We start from the raw sequence: 20174 nt of genomic DNA, 5'->3' as shown, positions 1-20174 counted from the left end.
AGGGAAACAGAAGCTGCGGTAGTCAACGAGGAGAATTTTATGCAGTCGGCGTTGGTTCAGAATTTTATTTATTTTATTTTTTTTAATGTACTCGCAGCTTCTGCTTTTGTCAGGGAACAAATTAAGAAAGAAAACACACTTTGTTTTGTTCGTGGTGCTCGCTGACACCCAGGTCTCCACTTAAACATTTGAGCAAAACTAAGTAATTGTTTTCCTTCATACTATGTTTTTTTATTGGTGGTTACTAGTAATAGTTTCCCTCGGAGCCTTAGCTCTCAATGTTTGCTCAGAAGTAGTTAATTCATTTTTGTTTTATGCTAACAGCTCCTTTTTGTGCCAGAGGTATAAAAGAAAAAAAAATCCTGGTGGTTACCTGCAATATCTGCCACCATGTGAGTCTAAACTGCAGCTACAAAAGCTCAGACTTGTCACAGAGGAAGACTTTTTTCCTGTTTGCAAACAGTACTTGATGTTTTTAAAATCTTTGCTACAAATGTAATCAAAAAGGAAAGTGTTTTTGTGCAAATTAGGATCAGGCAAAATAAAGTTTTTTGTTTTTTTTACTCTGGCATCTAAAAGTCCCATTATTTTTTGTACAGATTTTTCACACGTTAGGGACAAAAGAGGCTGATTTAGGAAAAAGTATTTTTGAAGTTTTAGGCTTCCATAATGTTCCAGTGTTTTGTACAAGCATGGGAGAGATAATTCACAACATAGACAGTGGAGGAAAGCTTGTATATAACAACCTTTAGGGGGCCCATTTATCAAAGTACAAAACAAATTGTATTTTTTCAAAGTTTTCTCACTGTGCATGTTTTTTTACAACATTTTCGTTAATTTTGCGCAACTTTTTCGTACTTTGCGATAAAAAGCGCAACAAAATCATGTTGTCACGTCGAGTACGAAAGTTTCGGATTCATTAAGGCTTCGTTATCGTGACTTTCCTTTGGCCAGGTTGGAGCTGCAGAGTGCTATGGGAGGCTTCCAAAAACATGCACAGAAGGATCAAAGTCAGAAAGGTTTTCCCGACGTTTACGATCACTCAGATACGAAAATTTAGTGACTTTCGCATCACCAATACGATATTATCGTGACTAATACAATTTTTTTGTAAGCATTTTTGTGACATTTGCGATAATCAGAAATTTTCGGATCTAATCTGAATTTTACCCATTTCGCGATTTGAACTTGTACTTTGATGAATCAGCCCCTTGGTTTACCAATGGGCCAGCACCAGTTGCCAAAATAGATTCAAATTTATAATATTGATTTTGTATTGGTGTTGAACTCTTTTGGATAAATGCAAAAGCTTTCTTTGTTAAGAAATGCTTTTAGTTTCATTTATAAGTGGAAAATGTGAAAGATGCTGGCGCTGCTGTTTTGATCATGACATTATGTTTTGTCCCTTTGCAGTATATGCTCATCTAGCCATTTCACGAACACATGAGCCCTGTGTATAAGAAAACTTTCATCTCGGAACATTAAAGAGGCGCTGCAAATCTTCAAAAAGACTGGACTGGGGTTGCTGTAGCAGGTTCGCAGTTTCTAAGCAGAGTAAGTGAAGTTTTTTGTTTGTTTTGTTTACAGCATATAATAATTTCTTTTTTTTTTGCCACTTTGACCATGGGCCAGGGGAGATTTTATTACTTTTAATCTTTGCACAGCTCTGCAGAATATGTCAGCTCTATATAAAGAAAAAAAATAATACAATTCAGCATACATCATTCTCATCAGTCTTTGCCCAAGTGGACCCTGAAATCTAAGGGCCCTGTTGCATTTACAAACACTATGTTCAGTTTGGTCAAGAGATAACCTTCCTGTGTGTTAATGCAGTGAGAGGAAATACACAAGTTCAGCAAGGCAGCAATACTAAGCATTTTGTCAACATGCTTTTCTATAAGGGGCTGGGAGATTTTCTCTGTCCTTCTCCAATGTAACAAAGTGTTGGGCGCTGTGATAAGCAAAATACTTGTCAAGGTGCTACTTGTTTTGAATACATTTTTATTGCCTCGGTCTTATACTTTTTAAAGGAGAACTAGACCCCCAGTACTTCTATAGTTTATTTAACGTTTAAATGTTTTTAGCAGAAAGAAATTATGTAAACTAATTATAGGTAATAATAGAGAGCCAGGTGAGATATGGTACTGAGTAACAATAGCTTCTCGGAGCAATAGTTTTTTGGCTGCCTGAAAACATAAAGAGGCAGAAGAGGGCAGCAAATAATTAAAAAATAAATAAATAAAAAAAATGAAGACCAATGGCACATATGCTAAAAATAGGATATTTAAAAAAACACTTGATTCTTTAAAGTTTTATTCCACAAACATTAGCACTACCTTCACCATCCCCTGAATTGTGCAGCCAGTTAACTACCAGGAGGTTCACAGTTACTCATGTATCCCCCTACTCACTTAAGAAATTAAGATGCTGATCACCTGAGACTTGAGCTGTATGATTTCAGGATGCAAGGTCTCAGAAGACATTGCTGATAAGTGTAACTCCCCACTCTCACTAAGGGTGTGCTTGCCCCAGTATACAAGGTATGCCACATGAATTGGTGTATGTGTATATAGAGCAATGTGGCAGCACCCAGGTGTAGTTTCAATCCCTGCCCATCAATGCAAATGGCTATGGCCTCTCCCTCTGGTTTAGAATCTCCCGCAGAGTGAGCGGTGGGGCAAGAAGGAATTGCGTCACAGGGCACAGCACCGCTGATACTAATTAAGCAGCCACTTTTCTAGGGAAGTGCAGTGCTGAGAGAATATGAGCAATCTAAAGAGCAATTTAAAGAAAAAAGATAGTCTTACATACTGGCACTCGCGTCTTCCCTCAGTCCCGCTCTCTTTCTATGCCAGCTTCCCAGAACCGCTAAGCATTATCCTGCTGACTGTGCGCTCTTCTGCGCACCACAGTGGCGTCGGGGCGGAAGTGACATCACGCGCCCCGACGCCACTGCGGTGCGCAGAAGAGCACACAGTCAGAGGTGCTGAAAAACTCTGCTTATACTCGAGTATATACGGTAGATACGATAAAGCAATTTGGTTTTCAATAAATTTGAATGACTGCATCACTTGCTTGTTAGCGTTTCCGGGTCCACCGTTGGATCCATCCCTAGTTTATACAGTCATGGCCCAAATTGTTGGCACCCCAGAAATTTTTCCAGAAAATCAAGTATTTCTCACAGAAAAATATTGCAGTAACACATGTTTTTCTATACACATGTTTATTCCCTTTGTGTGTTTTGGAATAGAACAAAAAAGGGAGGAAAAAAAGCAAATTGGACATAATGTCACACAAAATTCCAAAAATGGGCTGGACAAAATTATTGGCACCCTTAACTTAATATTTGGTTGCACACCCTTTGGAAAGAATAACTGAAATCAGTTGCTTCCTATAACCATCAATAAGCTTCTTACACCTCTCACCGGGAATTTTGGACCACTCTTCCTTTGCAAACTGCGCCAGGTCTCTCTTATTGGAAGGGTGCCTTTTCCCAACAGCAATTTTAAGATCTCTCCACAGATGTTCAATGGGATTTAGATCTGGACTCATTTCTGGTCACTTCAGAACTCTCCAACGCTTTGTTGCCATCCATTTCTGGGTGCTTTTTGACATATGATTGGGGTCATTGTCCTGCTGGAAGACCCAAGATTTCGGACCCAAACCCTGCTTTCTGACACTGGGCTCTACAGTGCAACCCAAAATCCTTTGGTAATCCTCAGATTTCATGGTGCCTTGCGCACATTCAACGAACCCAGCAAAAACAACCCCAAAACATCATTGAACCTCCACCATATTTCACTGTAGGTACTGTGTTCTTTTCTTTGTAGGCCTCATTCCGTTTTTGGTAAACAGTAGAACGATGTGCTTTACCAAAAAGCTTGGTCTCATCTGTCCAGAAGACATTTTCCCAGAAGGATACTTGCTTACTCAAGTACATTTTGGCAAACTGTAGTCTTGCTTTTTTATGTCAGCAGTGGGGCCCCCTTGGGTCTCCTGCCAAAGCATTTAATTTCATTTAAATGTCGATGAATAGTTCGCGCTGACACTGATGCTCCCTGAGCCTGCAGGACAGCTTGAATTTCTTTGGAACTTGTTTGGGGCTGCTTATCCACCATCCAGACTATCCTGCGTTGCAACCTTTCATCAATTTTTCTCTTCTGTCCACGCCCAGGAAGATTAGCTACAGTGCCATGGGTTGCAAACTTCTTGATAATGTTGCGCACTGTGGACAAAGGCAAATCTAGATCTCTGGAGATGGACTTGTAACCTTGAGATTGTTGATATTTTCCACAATTTTGGTTCTCAAGTCCTCAGTTCTCTTCTCCTCTTTCTGTTGTCCATGCTTAGTGTGGCACACACAGACACACAATGCAAAGACTAAGTTAACTTCTCTCCTTTTTATCTGCTTTCAGGTGTGATTTTTATATTGCCCACACCTGTTACTTACCCCGGCTGAGTTAACACTTGTAGTGATTTTGATCGGTGTTGCAGTTCATTGTAGGCCCCTGTAAATTGTTTTAAGATTGTTGATCTAAGTGGCCATTGCTGTTTTTAAGTCTTCTTGAAAATAATCCTTCAATTTTAGGAAGTGGGCATCTAAACTAGATTATTTTGTGAGGTAAATTGTGTAAATTTTGTTTGGAGCATGGGCTGCCTGGTAGGGGACCCCCAGCCATCTTGGATTTTGCTAGTTTATTGGCAGTTTTTTCAGAAGTAATCTTAAGAACAATCACCTTTCAGAATCCTTGTTCTCCAAACATGCATGCTAAAAAAGGTTTCAACAGTTATTTTTATTATGTATGTTTGAAAGAAAAAAGTGTTAAAGCTTAAAGACTCAGTAAAGCTTTACTAACTAGTAATGAATGGTACCACTGGGGAGAATTTACAGGGCTATGATAAATCATCTTCTTCATTTTAGACATTCAAACTTTGGCAGGGCATCTCCACAGCATATTAATTTTTTACATTCCTTTCAGAATTTTACACAGAAGGTAAATAGAATGTATTTTATATATATATATATATATATATATATATATATATATATATATATATATATATATATATATATATATAGGAAAGAATGCATGCAAGTAGGCACTCACGTTTATCCAGGTCAAAGTATGCCTGGGTGCAGTATGATGAAATGTAGCACAGTCCAAATTAGATGCTGCACTCACAGGACTTAGTAGAAATAAAGAAAAATTGATTTGATAGAAACACGTCAAACTAACGTTTTGGCCGTATCCACAGCCTTTGAGAAAGGCTGTGGATACGGCCAAAACGTTAGTTTGATGTGTTTCCATCAAATAAATTTTTCTTTATTTCTACTAAGTCCTGTGAGTGCAGCATCTAATTTGGACTATATATATATATATATATATATATATATATATATATATATATATATATATCCCTTAGAAAGAGACGCAAAGCCTTAATGGTTTAGCAGAAACAATAACATTGAGACTGGTAAGAAAAGCATTTATTATATACAAGGAGGCCAGGTGAGCGTGCATTAAAGCAACCAGACAAGCAAAAATGGGAAGAGGTAAAAAAAACAAACTATGTTTTAAATATGTGATTCATAAAGAAATTAAGAAGGGTGTGTGACCAGTGGCCAAACTACCTATACAGCAGACCCCATGGCCCCGGGGAGGGGTTCTGGGCAACAGGGGGACCTGGACCTCATAGTCTGCTGTGTTGCACAGTGCAAAAAACAGGCACAACGAACAAGATTTGTGGGGCTGCACGTCAGAAAGGGTGGGTGGTGGGCTGGTATATGGGAGGGAGTCCCCTTGAATGCCCTCTAGCTTGGACGTCACTGAGCCATGCAAGGTGGGGTACATCAGGTGCTACATGGTGCCGGAGATCCTTATACCATGTGAATGCCAGTGGCAATAATCAATTCCAATCAGAAGATATTATATCAGGAGATATTTTCTTTGTCTGCTTTCATGCTTTAGAAAATGTAAAAAAAAAAATTATAAATACCCAAGAACTAAGAAAGCAAGGGTCAAAAACCTACCCAAACCTACCCTAGCGACAGGCACGAGTGTATAAATGTGACAGACAACCAGGAAAGGGGATGCCAAAGGGGCTGGGCTCAGGTGTTGTCACAAGCTGGGAGGGCTGTGACAACCCACAGAAGTGTTTTGTTGGCCCAAAACTGCCTGATCAGCGAGTGGACTCTGTGTTGAAAATAGCAAATAAGTTTAGCTGGAGAGATTGGCGGCGTATATATAAAAACGCATAGGGGACCTGTATATGGAAATTTTTCAGTTGCTTTGTTTGCTATATTGCTATTAAAAATGGTAGCATATTATCTTTACCTTGAACTTTATTTAAAAAGTGCAGTACATCCTTCTTTTTGTTATTTTTATAATTAAAGAGGAACTGTGTTCTTTTTATACCATTAATTTAATAAATACTTTTCACATATAGACTTTACTTTTATTTTCTTACAATTGTTTGTTTGTTTAATGACTTGTTTGTTCGATTGTCTTCTTTTTTCCCGGCTGCAAAAATACACCCTCATGCTGAGTTGCTGACAGATTTCACCTGGTCTAACCAGCAGATTCCAGGATGAGTCAGTTAGTTGCAATGCACCACTGATAAACAGAATGGCTGAGTTGTTTGCATTAGGGGAGAAATGTCAGGTTGAAGGAACACACTATATAAACCATTTACAATGATAAAACCTATTTCTCAAAAAAGAATTATTAAACATCCACTGTCCAAATGACAGTTGCCCTTTAAAACAGAGAAACCCAGTCTTGGCAAAAAAAACTGGCTCAGCATTTTGGAGTTATAATAAAATATATATTTTATAAGGGAAATGAGTTGGCATTTTTTTTATATGTAGGTCGTGCACCCAACACTTGTACAAGAAAACAAATTGTCAAATATCACCATGTGTTGTATGTTGTATATGTTAAATTGTTTTCACTGCAATAATTTAATACTAAAGTTTAAATGGTGGTACATCTGGAAACACCATTTTATATTTATTGCTTAAAAAGACCTTTGAAGTCACACATTTTTTGTAAACCACAGTTTCAGATGTACTGCTTAATAATTATATATGTAAGCAATGTAATTATTTATTGGCTGTCTCCCAGTATATATGCATATTTTTCTTGGGATTTCATGCATAATTCAAATGCCAGTTTCTTGGAAATCATAGTACATAACAGTACCTTAATAACCCAGAACGTTACATATTTATAATAAAAGTGTGCCTGTTTTTTTTTAAAAAAAAGTTTGGAGAAGTAAATTCTTTGCCTCAGGGCTTTGTGACACATGGAAATGGATTTTGAAGGCCCCTATTACCTCTAAGGGGTTAATTCTGCATGACAAGACAGATAGAGAAAATCTGCCAAACTTTGCTGAGTGACTTAAGTAAACCGTCCTCCCATCTCCATGGGTGATGATACGCAAGCTTGACAGCTTTACCTCTGCTCTAAGTCGATCCAGATGCCCAAACCAAGGAGACATAATGGATGGAAATAGAGTTGTTCTTTGATGTTTGGAGAAGATTCAGTTGCTAATGGTGGCACAATTGAAATGTTTGTATGTGGTCAGTGCCTCATTTGGCAGCAGTTTTACAGACTGACCTAGGCAAACTGACATGCTTATATAACTGCACATTTCACATTTACTCAAATTTAAATGAGATGGATGAGCAAATTTTTTTTCCCCCTGCCTCATAACGTTGTTGCTTGCGGTTTGTTACATGTGCAGAACTTACCTTTTATCAGCATGTGCATATAAAACTTCAATGAAATGATAAAACATACATCATCAATGATGTAAGCGATATATGCAGGAAACAAATGTCTACCATGGTGGTAAGAGTGGAGTTTTGGAAGGCCTAAGGGGGATGCTGCAAAAAAAAAAAACAAAAAACAGGTGGTTTGCTAGGGGGAAGTGTAGGCTATCACTACACTGGGTTTGTTATTTTGTGTTTGCATGCCCTTCATAAATATAAAATGGACTGGTCACAGAACCTTTTTCTGTGCATAGAGTAGAAACATAGAACAAAGTAGAAACTTCACCCTGATCGTTTTACCATACAATGGCTGTGTAAAGTCAAACAGGGTAACTACTTTATTTGTGCATGATATCATAATAGCTTCAAAGTAATAGCTCAGCGGCTATTATTTATTTCAGCTTTTATTACCCATATCTTGTTTCCTGTGGTTTAAAAGTTTACATACTCTTTGCTAGTGTTAAGGCCAATAACAGATGGGGCTGGGTACCCACTTCCTCCTCCTACATTTTGTACACAGGCAGAGAAAAGCCGATTCGCACTCATTGTCTTCTATGTGCATATGCTCTAATTTTGGCACTGCGGAGGCGTGTGTGCAGATTTAAGTGCAGAAATAAAAACCTCATCCCCAAGTGCCATTAGCCTTAATTGTATTGCCTTTTAATTTCTTGAATCAAACCTTATATTTACTATGTAGTAACAATAAAAGGAGTACTTTTAGTTATTCTGTTTTTAATTTATGAATGAGATTTTAAAACACTGACTAACAGGTGTGGATCTTAATGTGCCCATCTTATATAGGTAAACAAATACAGGTATGGGACCTATTATCCAGACTGCTTGGGACCTGGGGTTTTCTGGATAAGGGATCTTTCTGTAATTTGGATCTCCATATCTTAAGTCTGCTAAAAAATTATTTAAATATTGAATAAACCCAATAGGATTGTTTTGCCTCCAATACGGATTGATTATATCTTAGTTGGGATCAAGTACAAGGTACTGTTTTATTATTACAGAGAAAAAGGAAATGATTTTCAAAAATTAGAATTATTGCTGATAATGGAGTCTATGGGAGACGACCTTTCCGTAATTTGGAACTTTGTGGATGATGGGTTTCCGGATAACGGATCCCATATCTGTATTGCATTTCTATTTATGTGAAGCTTATAGTTAAAAAAAAATTTTAGAGGATGAAACAGAAATGAATAGTTACAAATTATTTTTAATATACAATTATGTGTTGGTACAAAATTCATCTCAGTTCTCTATATGCTTCCTTGTAGAAATGCACAAAATACCATCTACAGTTGAAGAATTCCTGGAATTACAACATTTGGTATGTTATATAACTTTTTAATCTGGATCTGGAAAAAAACGAGTAGCTTTTAGTAGAACCACAGTGGGAACTAAAATGTATATATCTGGATAAACAAATTAAAAGTAGAAAATGTCTTACTGCAGGATGTAGAAAGTACTTGTAAAATTTTGTTCCGCTTTCAAAATCAAGATAATATAAACTGTATTCATTATTGAGGCAGTTAAAAAGCCAGTTTAAGTGTTTCTCTTGCTTTTTGGGATGTTCTTCACTTAAAGATATTATAATGTATGCCATTTAGATGGAAAAAAAAAGTAATTTATATTTATGGTTACCTTAAGGGAGAATTGCAAAAATAAATAGAGCAAACAATACAAACTAAAAAGAGTATAAAATCCGCTATGTCTGAAGTCTCTGGTATTACCCATAAAAATGTATTGCCACTTATGCAACAAAGTTTATTGTCTGGCTGTAAGCTGCATTAAGGTTGTACTGTTCCACATGTCATGTAGAACAGCAATACCAGGGTTGGACTGGGCCTGTGGGACACCAGGAAAAGACCCGTTGGGCCCTGGCGGCCCTGGTCAGCCCCCTGCCTTGAACTTGCACCACTTGGAAAATAAAACGCAAGCATGTCGGGGGAGGTGTGCTGCCCAGAGTTGTAAGAAACAAGTGTAAAAAACTGGGTGCACAACTGGGGTGGGGGCCCTTTGGGACTTTGGGGCACATTTAAGGGCCAATTTTCTAAGGTTTTATGAGAAAAGTTAGAATTTTCTGTTTGATTTTAATTTATGTTTTGGTTTTTTACGAAATTTACATATGTGTTTTTTTGGCAGTATACGATTGGTTTTTTTTTTTTCTCGAAACATTTGAGAAAGAAACACATGTTCAAGGTTGATAAAACTTAATGTGACTTTTTTAGATTGACAAAAAGTATGCCAGGTTTGAGCTTCCGAGAACCATTGAGTCCTATGAAAGCTTAGAATTTTCTATTTCACCCAGTTTCAAGTGAAACATAAACACATTATTGTTTTCCAAGAATGAGTGCCAATGCTCCTAAAATGGCAGCTGGAGCACTTCCTGTTTGGGAAAAATAACAAGGATTCATGAAATAAACAGCCATTCAAATTTAACAAATTTCTAGAATTTTTCAGCTTGAAAAAAATAGTGATTTTCCGACAATAAACTTGATATTTTTTTCGGAAAAAATACCATAAATATGTATATGAGTTTCAAGGGCAGAAAAATTCCAGTTATTTCTGCTTGCTGCAAACCGTATTTTTAAAGAAGAAAAATTGGCGTTTTTCCACAATCAGGGTTTTAAGAAAAATTAAAGCTTGCCAGGTTTTAGGTGGCAAGCAATTTATTTTTATTAAAACCCCACTTGTAGAAGAAAATTTTTTTTCTTTTTTAATCCAGTCAGCAGCAAACAGAAGTAATTGATTACAGAAACCTTAAAGGAAAACGAAAGGCAAAATCACTTGGGGGTGCCAAAATGTTAGGCACCCCCAAGTGACTTTAACCGCTAACCTTGTACCCCGGGCTGGTGCCCCTGTTAGGAGAAAACAGCACCAGCCCGGGGCACCTGGAGCGGATCACTTCCTTCTTCCTGCTTCCGTTGCTGAAATGCCAGCGGTGGGCGCATGCGCAGTAGAGTGAAAAGCTGACTTTAATGTTTAAGTTCGGCTTTTCACTCTACTGCGCATGCGCGCGCAGCGAGTCAGGAAGAAGTAAGCGCCGGCAGCTACCCCGGGCTGGTGCTGTTCTCTCCTCACAGGGGCACCAGCCCGGGGTAAAAGGTAGGTGGTCAAAGTCACTTGGGGGTGCCTGACATTTTGGCACCCCCAAGTGACTTTGACTTTCTTTTTCCTTTAAGTGAGGTCAGAAATTCACACGCGGTTTCTTTATCACTTAAGCAACAGTAAATGTGCCTCCCTATGTTAGAACATCATTTGGCATTCCAGTGGGTAATCTTGTAGTTTTGCAGCGACTGGCTTCTAGATTTGACAGTAGAGACTGACCCAGTTAATGGGTAACAGGAAGAATGGGCAAGACAAGCATGAGCAGATAGGACATAGGACAGAGTCTCATAGCGAGGTACAAAGGGTTAATACATCTTCATAGACATGGGTTAATACAGTTTTCATGGTCAAGGTTCAGACACAGATCATGGCAGGCAAAGTTCAAAAATTGTCAGAAAATAGACCAAGAACTTTAAAAATATTACAATAGTAACAGCAAAGAGTTTAGGAAGTGTCCCCAGCTGCTGGTATTAAGAAGAGTAAAATTAGGCAAGAGTACTAAGAGTACTTGCATGGGAGTAATTAGAATTTAAGAAATGTGAAAGGCAGAGGTATAGATGAGGTGGGCAACATCATTAATACAGAATACACAGTATACTGCAAGTGGAAAGCCAGAGTTCAAATAGTCAAGATGAGGTATTATTAGAAATACATTTTGATCTTAGTTTAAATCAATAAGACTACAGGTATGGGATCCCTTATCTGGAAACCTGTTATCCAGAAAGTTCCGAATTACGGAAAGGCCATCTCTCATAGACTCCATTATAAGCAAATAATTCAAATTTTTAAAAATTATTCCCTTTTTCTCTGTAATTATAAAACAGAACTTTGTACTATATCCCAAGATATAATTAATCCTTACTGGAGGCAAAAAAAGCCTATTGCATTTATTCAATATTTAAATGGTTTTTAACAGATTTAAGTTATGGAGATCCAAATTATAGAAAGATCCCTTATCCAGAAAACCCCTGGTCACGAGCATTCTGAATAACAGGTCCCGTACCTGTACTCTAAATATAATCATTTACATTTTTGCTTCTCTTTTTATTTATTTATTTTAGTTACTTGTTTATTTTGTACTGTAGAAAGATTGGCCAGAAAATCCTATAGAATCAAATAAAGGAGAAGACCTTTTAAGCACCATCTATACATTAGATTCTCTAAATGAAGATTTTCTTAAAAATGCGCCTCTGGAAACCAAAACCTTTGAAGATTTGGAGGCCAGGGTTGCTGAGCAAGCGTTTCTTTTGGAAAAATATGTCTGCAAAATCTTGCCGAGTTCAGAAGATGATCTGCACCCACTAGCTGAAAGTATGTAACTTTATTATAAATAGTTATTATGAGCAACCTATTATTGGTATTATTGTGGAGAAAACAAATAAGGACTTGTTTATAGATGGAGGAGCAGATGTAAACTGCAAATAATAGGTGTAAGCTAGCACTTACTATGATTGAGCTCATAGCAGCCAATCAAATGCTTTGCTTTGGTTTTCTGTTGAAATCTAATTGCTGATTGGTTGTCCTGAGCAACATCACCGGTAATGCTTCACTCCACTTTTTACATGGCATGATAAATATACCCCTATGCCAGCATAGTTTTATGCATAACAGAACTTGACTAGTTTATTGCCTAGTTTTGCTGATGATACTAAATTGTGTAAAAATATAAGTTCCATGCAGTATGCTGCCACTTTGCAAAGTGATTTGACAAAATTGGTAAACGGAGCAGCAAACTAGAAAATTGGGTGCAGTGTTGATAAGTGCAAAGTTATTCTCTTTGATAGAAATAATATAAATGCAAGTTATACATTAAATGGTAATGAATGTGTGAGGTGTCCTTAATTGAGAAGGATCTGGGCATTTTTGTAGATAACAAGTAGTGATGAGCGAATCTGTCCCGTTTCACTTCGCCATAAAATTCACAAAGCGGCAAGAAAATTTGTGAAACGCATTTGTTGCGCAATTTTTTTTTGTCGCCCGCATATAATTTTTTTGTCATGACTGCGCCCAATTTGACGTGCAACAACAAAAAATTCCGTGCAATGTTTTTTTCCGCAGGGAATTTTCACGGAAGGTTTGTGAAACAATTCACCAATGGCAAAATGCAGAAATTCGCTGCGAATCCATGCCTGGCGAAAAAATTCGCTCATCATTAATAAAAAGGTGTATAATTCTAAACCGTGTCATTCTGTGAATATTACAGCAAATAAAACATAATTTAGCCTATTTATAGGTCTCTGGTAAGGCCTCACCTTGAGTATGCAGGGCAGTTTTGGCCTCCAGTCCTTAAGAAGGATATTAATGGGTGCAATATACTGTTGAATTCTTTAAAGTTTGCTCTTACGAATCAAAGGTATTTTCTATGAGAATTTTGAATTTTTTTTTTTAGAAGTTTTTTTTAGGATTTTCACCTTTAAAAGTACACTATCAAGTGAACTGATAGTAATGTATGTGCTTTTAGGAGTAGACATACAGGGTAGGGTGCATAAAAGGTATAAAAGTAAATACTCAAAAAACATTAACCTTTTTTTTTCTATTCAAGCATTTCTTACTGAAATTGATATTCCAGGCGTTTGTGAAACAAAGACCAAAAAAGGCGAAACACAGGTGCAGTATGATGAATATCATATAAATCTTACATAAAAAGTATATATATTTTTTATTTTCTAAGAATTATTAATAATTTGTTAAAATCTGATTTTAGGTGCTGAAAGGTATTAGTGATAAAGAAAAGGAAAGAAATGTTGAGGTAAATGTGATTTTTTTTTTTTTATACGGTAGTCATTTTGTATAGATATGACAGACAATGCAAATAGATACGAGGATTCATCATTTTAGAACCTCTCCTTCTGGTTTTACATTCTGACAGAACAAGAAAGTAACTATTTAAAAGGAAAAAAAAATAACTTATTGCAGATTAGTTTTAGAATACTGCTGTCTACATCATACTAAAACTCCATTTTAAGGTGACCTGCCCCATTAATCTGCATGAATCTCATTCAGTTGTCCAGATGATCCTAGTAACACAGGAACTGCTTATTGTATATGGCTGATAAGGGGTGCATAGTTTTTGATCTTTGTATCCTGCCCCACCAATAGCATTGGTGTCAGAGAACCTTTGTGATTCCCCTGTCTGTCCAGTACTGCCTGCATCGAGCAGCAATGTATCCATGAGAGGCAGGTGCCTCCAACTTGTGCTAATGATCACAAAGGGGAGTAATTTTGCACCCCTTAGCTCTTGTGTCCAGGTTGTTGAGCCTAATATACAGCAATATATTAACTTAATTGTAAAATCTTGCTGTGTTTAAAGATGTCTATAATTGATATTAAGGTGAGTAAATATGCATCTGCTGTAATGCATTTTTATTTTAGACCCAAACACATATCTTTAACCTTTAATGTATTCCTTTGCAGAACTGTGTATTAACTATTTTCAAAAGCAATGAATGCATCAAACTTCCAGGATGTGTGGAGGCTGCACAGATACTAAATCTTGTTACGAAAGCACAAAATATAAAAGTATGTTTTACTGTTTTGCTTTTAATATTTGTACATTAGGGAAATACATTTATGCAGAAATCCATAAATGTTAGATAAAAGTTAAACATTTAATAAGACTACCCCAAGAATTTTAATTAAAGCATAAGTAAACCTTTTTTACCTCTAAAATTGTTTGAAATAGTGCCTAGAATACCCTTCTCCCTGCAATCAGTCTTATTTTTTTTCAATATCACAAGAAGCTCCACCCCTTTTCTTTTATTAGCTCTCCTCCCTTTCACCATGAAGACTGCAATCTCCCGAGCCAACTGGATGGGTAATGAGATAGAAACAATCATGTTATGCAAAATAGTGTTTTTTTTATTAAAAAGTATTGGCACTTCCACCTCCAAATTGGATTTGGCCTGACAACAGCACACCCAAACCATAGTGAGACACAAATGGGGCACATTTACTAAAATTCTAACATTTCTCATTTTAATTTTAAAATTTGAGCAAACTGGAGTCCACAAATGTTTTACATTTACTAAAAAGTCTGAACTGAAAAAGTAAGCGCAAGAACAGTAGCTAAGATCCCGAATTGAAAACTTCAACTTTTTCGAATTGTTGCACAAAACCAGCGTCAAAGATGCAAAGCCACTAAAGTTTTAAAGCAAAAGAAGAATTCTCCAGGAAAGGGACATCTGCCATTGACTTCTACACAATATTGGCAAGTTTTAGCTGGCAAATTGTCTGACTTGGGTTTTTTAGACATTTTGTTGCATAGTAAATCTTGAAAAAGTCACTAAAAATCCAAATCAGAAAAAGAAAAATCACACAGTCAGTAAATGCCCCCCAAATGTGTTTGGGGGAGCCCATGATGCTGATCCTAAAATAATTTGCTTGAGCTGCCCATAAAGCAACCTGACCCCTGGTTGAATGAGCTGCGACTGAAGATATAGCAGAAAGAACCTGGGAAACATTGAACAGCCCTATCCACTTTATATTTTTCTTGCTTCTCCTGGAATGTGAACAATCTGTCCACCTTCCTGAAGCTTCCATAGCTTGCCAATAAGCCTAAATGCTTCTGCCAGCACAGAATGATGAAACCCCCTCCAAATGATGGTAGGGACCATCCCTGATATAATATTCTGTGATTACCTGAGGACACAAAATAGAGTTCAGAATTGTTGCCTTAAAGAATCTGAACACCAGAGGATGCAAAGCCCATTTAGACTCTAAAAAGCCAGAGACAGTCATTACCAGTCGTCTAACTCTCAAACGTCTTTCCAGGCTAGCCTGAAGAAACTAAAGTAATCTAAATCCCCAAACTATTATCTGTGATAAGAGGATGTCTTGTTTCTTTTAACAATACAAATGATTCTATCTGGTAAACCCTGTGCCTCTAGACACTGCAGTTGAAGCTACAAGCCTTTAAAGCAAGCTGACCTGGGTCTTGGTGAACAAATATTCCCTGAGTTAAGAGACCACAGGACACAGAAACCTTTATGAAGGGTGGACTGAGTCTTAGGAAGGCTGGAAATCAAGGACATATGGGCTACACTGGGGCAGTTCATATCAACTCTCTTTTTGCCTCTACTAGTCTCTGGAAGCAGAAGGGGAAAGGAATATTATTGACTGGGTCTGTAACATTTGCCTGCTGCAAAAGGTAGAACCAATTTACAAGTGGGCAGAAAAATAACTGAAATCACTGCAGTGTATGTTACAGAACAGCTGAACGAGAAGGATGATTTTTTGAGTTTGAAGACCTTGAATCCTCTCTAGTGCAAATTATGCAAAACAAAAAAATATACCACCAGTCCCAAGCTTTACAGATAATAGATTTCAAACCTATACATCTTAAATGTGTTTCCTTAGCTAATCTTTTTTTCCTGGTAACTCTGCAGTCATTCTCCAATTTTCTTAGAAATACCATTGTAAATAAAATGTGTTTTTGTTTTGTTTTCGGTTCTTATAAGAATTTAAAAGTCAAAACATTTAGGCAATTTTGACATACAATGAAAAAGAATAATGAAAAGTAGCTTCTGATATTTTGGTAAGTGTATAGCATGTGTTGTTGAAGTAATCACAGTTTTAACATAAATATGTTTGCCCACAGGGTGACAACTTAAAAGCGATGAAAAAGTTTTTTCTTTCAGAAGCTTCAGTAGCTGTTCTTCAAGATTCTTTCTGGTGGTTTTTATGTCAACAATTTAAGGTAAATTGTTACTAGTCAATGTCATTTGTAATAAATACTGAAATGTGCTGCAAAATGTTGTGTACATTGTTAAATGGAACAAAGATTGTGTTGTACAAAGTAAAGTTTATTAAAATCCAGTACAGGTATCGGACCCCTTATCCGGAAACCCGTTATCCAGAAAGCTCCGAATTACGGAATGCCCGTCTCCCATAGACTCCATTTTAATCAAATAATTCAGAATTTTAAAACTGATTTCCTTTTTCTATGTAGAAATAAAACAGAACCTTGTAATTGATCCCAACTAAGATATAATTAATCCTTATTGGATGCAAAACAATCCTATTTGGTTTAATTAATGTTTTATTGATTTTTTAGTAGACTTAAGGTATTGAGATCCAAATTACGGAAAGACCCCTTATCCGGAATACCCTTGGTCCCGAGCATTCTGGATAATGGGTCCTATACCTGTACTACTAAATAAAATTACAGAAAGAACAGCAGAAAAAGCATTATGAGCCACAGAACCCCTTTTCATAGGTCCAGAATGCTATTAAAACACAATATAATTGACTCCTTGGGTATACAAATATCAAATAGGTTTTAGCAAAGTAAATATGTTCTTTCTTTGTCCTTCCTGCAGATGGTTAAAAAAAGCTAATTACTGATTATTGGTTGTTATTAGTATCTCTGCATGTTTATTTTGTTTTTTTTTTTAAAAGGAGAAGCTGCCATTTTAGTTTGTTTTCAGTAGCTTCCGTGCTGCAGCTCTAGCTGCTGGAAGCTCAGATTACACATTCTTATACGAGGGGGAGTGAATTCTTATGGGACAGGTTCTTGCCAATGCCCTGTAGGAGAGGAAGTCTGATAACAAAGAACATATGTACACAAAAGAAGACAAGAAATCCTGTGTTTCTTTTGATAGCGAACTCAGTGCAGCTTTTCTGTGAGTGCTTATGGCTGTATTTATATATACCTTACATTTTACCTTTAATTCTCCTTTAATATGTGAAAATATAGTTACAGTTAAAGTAGAGATAAACCAGGGGTTACATCATTTAAAGTGCTTATTTACTTTTGCTGAGGCTAAAATGCAAGAGCACTAAGACCCATGGCACATGGCATATTCTCTGATGGGTTTTTTCATTTACTTAAATGGAGTTCTCTTAATGCTAATGGTAACAATGAGCAAACTTTTAACTGCTTAAATTTAATTGTAATTCACATGGACTAGAGGGCAACAATTTTGGCAATCATTTAAAATTATACTTCATTTTAACAATTAAGCATATAATTAATATTGTTTGTACTCACAATATATTTGTTTTGGCAGCATGAATATATCTTAGAAGACTTGTGTCTAACACAATACTTTAATATTTTTTTAAAGACTTTTGTCTAACAATAAAATTTTTTCTAACAACATATATGAATTTTATTGTGGAGTTGTTGCTAACAATGTATTTGAATTTTTTTTTTAAGCCTGACCATGTAGATCAAAACTATCTTTTCGACAGAATTTCAGCCAGTTTCACTAATCTTTTCTGGAGTGTTCCCCACAATGTTAAAGACTTTTTTTTCAAGGTATTCATTCTTTTTGATTAAAAAGTGTATCAGTTTATTAATAATCCAGATAGGCAAAAATATTCTTTGTATGCACATTTTCTATATTTTTACTGGCTTCTTGATATGATAGGACCTGTTCCCCTAAGAAATAATGCCACGTTTTTTGAATTTTGTTTTCTTCAATCTTTTGTAATGCACAATTACCATACAGGCAGGTGCCATTTTGTGAAAACTGTTATTAAGGCAAGCTTTGCACTATCCCAAAATCTAATATATTTGATGCCTATGTGTTGGTTACACAGTTGTAGACAGTAAGTAGGGAATGGGTGTGAAGAGGTTAGTAATGTCAAGGAAGTGCAGAAATTAAAGTGAAAGTAATAGCTACGCTTTAGCCATAGAGCCGGAAAAGAAAATATATGATTGACAGCTGAGATTTTTTAATTACATAAAACTAGATTTCATTCACTAGTTTCATTTGAAAAGTTTTTAATTTGAAAATTTTATAGCATATAGCTTTTTTTTTTGTCTGGGTGACTTGTCCCCTTAAATTGTTTTTATTAGTGGCTTTTTTAAAAATAATAGTAACCTTATGGGAACAACTTTTTACATTGTTTAAGCCTAATTAAATCTGCTTTTGATAACAATACTTTTCATAAAATACAGCATACACACCCAAGAGATCAGGTTAATCTCTTAACAAACACAAGCAAAATTAGTAAAAGCTGGACCTCCTGGAAGTCTCAGAGATCTTTAAGAAACGAAAAACAAGCAAATGTCTACATTCAGAAAATATAGTTCTTGAAAAAACAAAAGCTGCGGGTTATTGGAAACGTGGCTAAATAATCTGAAAGCTTTTATGAAAAAGATTCTATGATTAAAGTTTTAGATCTGGGCGATTCTTATATACATTTCAGTCTGGTCAGGGCTGCTTACATATCAAGAATTGGCACACTATGACCCTAAATATCTGGGGCCTCATTAATTAATGCCCTGGATGCAGGGTGAAAAATCACACCTATTGTGCACAGAATTAAGGGCAGAAGGTAAGTACAATTTTGTACCCTGTGCCCACTGGTGCTTTTTTACTTGCGTGTCTATATGATAGATGGGGGACAGGTAGGTAGGTAAGAAAAGGGGATGCTTATGTGCTTTACCTCACACACCACTTAGGAATACATCTCTGGTAAACAAAGGCAATGCTGTGTTTATAGGCCAAGTGCTGTAATGTGCAAAGTATGAAATACATTGCAGTTTGCACCTTTGTTTTACTTTGCACCCTGGCTTACCATCTGTAGGTGAACCCTCTACTATCTTAATGACACAAGCACTTGCAATTTTAACTTTATGTTACAAGTGCTGTCCTTTACAGTTTTGGTGGAGAAATGATTCAAAATTGTCATAACTGGTGTTTTTACATAATGCCTATTAAAATAATAGAACAAGCAAGTGGACACTTTTAGACATTACCATGTGTTTTTATTTTATTTATTTTTACTTGTGTCATTTTTCTAATCTTATTACAGTACATGATGACGTATTGGGCACAGTGGAAGTAAAATCTCATTGTAGCCTTTGCCCTTAAAGGGGTTGTTCACCTTCAGGTTAACTTTTAGTATGTTTTAGAATGGTCTATTCTTGCCAAGTTTTCAATTGGTCTTCATTTTATATTTATTATAGTTTTTTTAGTTATTTGCCTTCCTCTTCTGACTGTTTCCAGCTGACCCCAGCAGCCAAAAACTGTTGCTCTGTGAGACTACAATTTTATTGTTACTTTGTATTACTAATCTTTCTATTTAGGCCTTCATCTATTTATATTCCTGTCTCTCTTTCAAACCACTGCCTGGTTGCTAGGTTAAATCGGACCCTAACAACCAGTTTGCTGCTAAAATGTCAAAATGGAGAGCTGCTGAACAAAAAGCTAAAAAATTCAAAACCCTCAAATAATAAAAAAAGAAAAAAATTTGCAAATTGTCTTAGAATAGCACTCTCTACATCATACTAAAAGTTAGTTTAAAGGTGAACAACTCCTTTAACCCTTTCATT

The 20174-nt window shown here is 36.4% G+C and overlaps 1 protein-coding gene across 3 annotated transcripts in view; it reads left to right on the top strand.

Moving 5' to 3' along the window:
* The first annotated feature begins 5 nt into the window (after positions 1-5).
* The window catches only part of fam227b (family with sequence similarity 227 member B), a 133696-nt gene continuing 113527 nt past the window's right edge, over positions 6-20174 (top strand). The window contains exons 1-10 of one of the 3 annotated variants that reach the window (XM_031899198.1): positions 6-202; positions 325-392; positions 1414-1554; positions 9058-9110; positions 11977-12202; positions 13434-13498; positions 13596-13640; positions 14306-14410; positions 16488-16586; positions 18048-18149. In XM_031899198.1, coding sequence (XP_031755058.1) covers positions 9060-9110; positions 11977-12202; positions 13434-13498; positions 13596-13640; positions 14306-14410; positions 16488-16586; positions 18048-18149 — 693 coding nt within the window. In that variant the 5' untranslated portion in view covers positions 6-202; positions 325-392; positions 1414-1554; positions 9058-9059. The remainder of the gene's footprint in view (positions 203-324; positions 393-1413; positions 1555-9057; positions 9111-11976; positions 12203-13433; positions 13499-13595; positions 13641-14305; positions 14411-16487; positions 16587-18047; positions 18150-20174) is intronic. The other 2 variants (XM_012959482.3, XM_004912606.4) reach the window with 2 other exon arrangements.

The sequence above is a fragment of the Xenopus tropicalis genome, chromosome 3 (assembly GCF_000004195.4).
Source record: "Xenopus tropicalis strain Nigerian chromosome 3, UCB_Xtro_10.0, whole genome shotgun sequence".
Taxonomy (NCBI): Eukaryota; Metazoa; Chordata; class Amphibia; order Anura; family Pipidae; genus Xenopus; species Xenopus tropicalis.
This window is presented reverse-complemented; position numbering and strand designations above follow the sequence as displayed.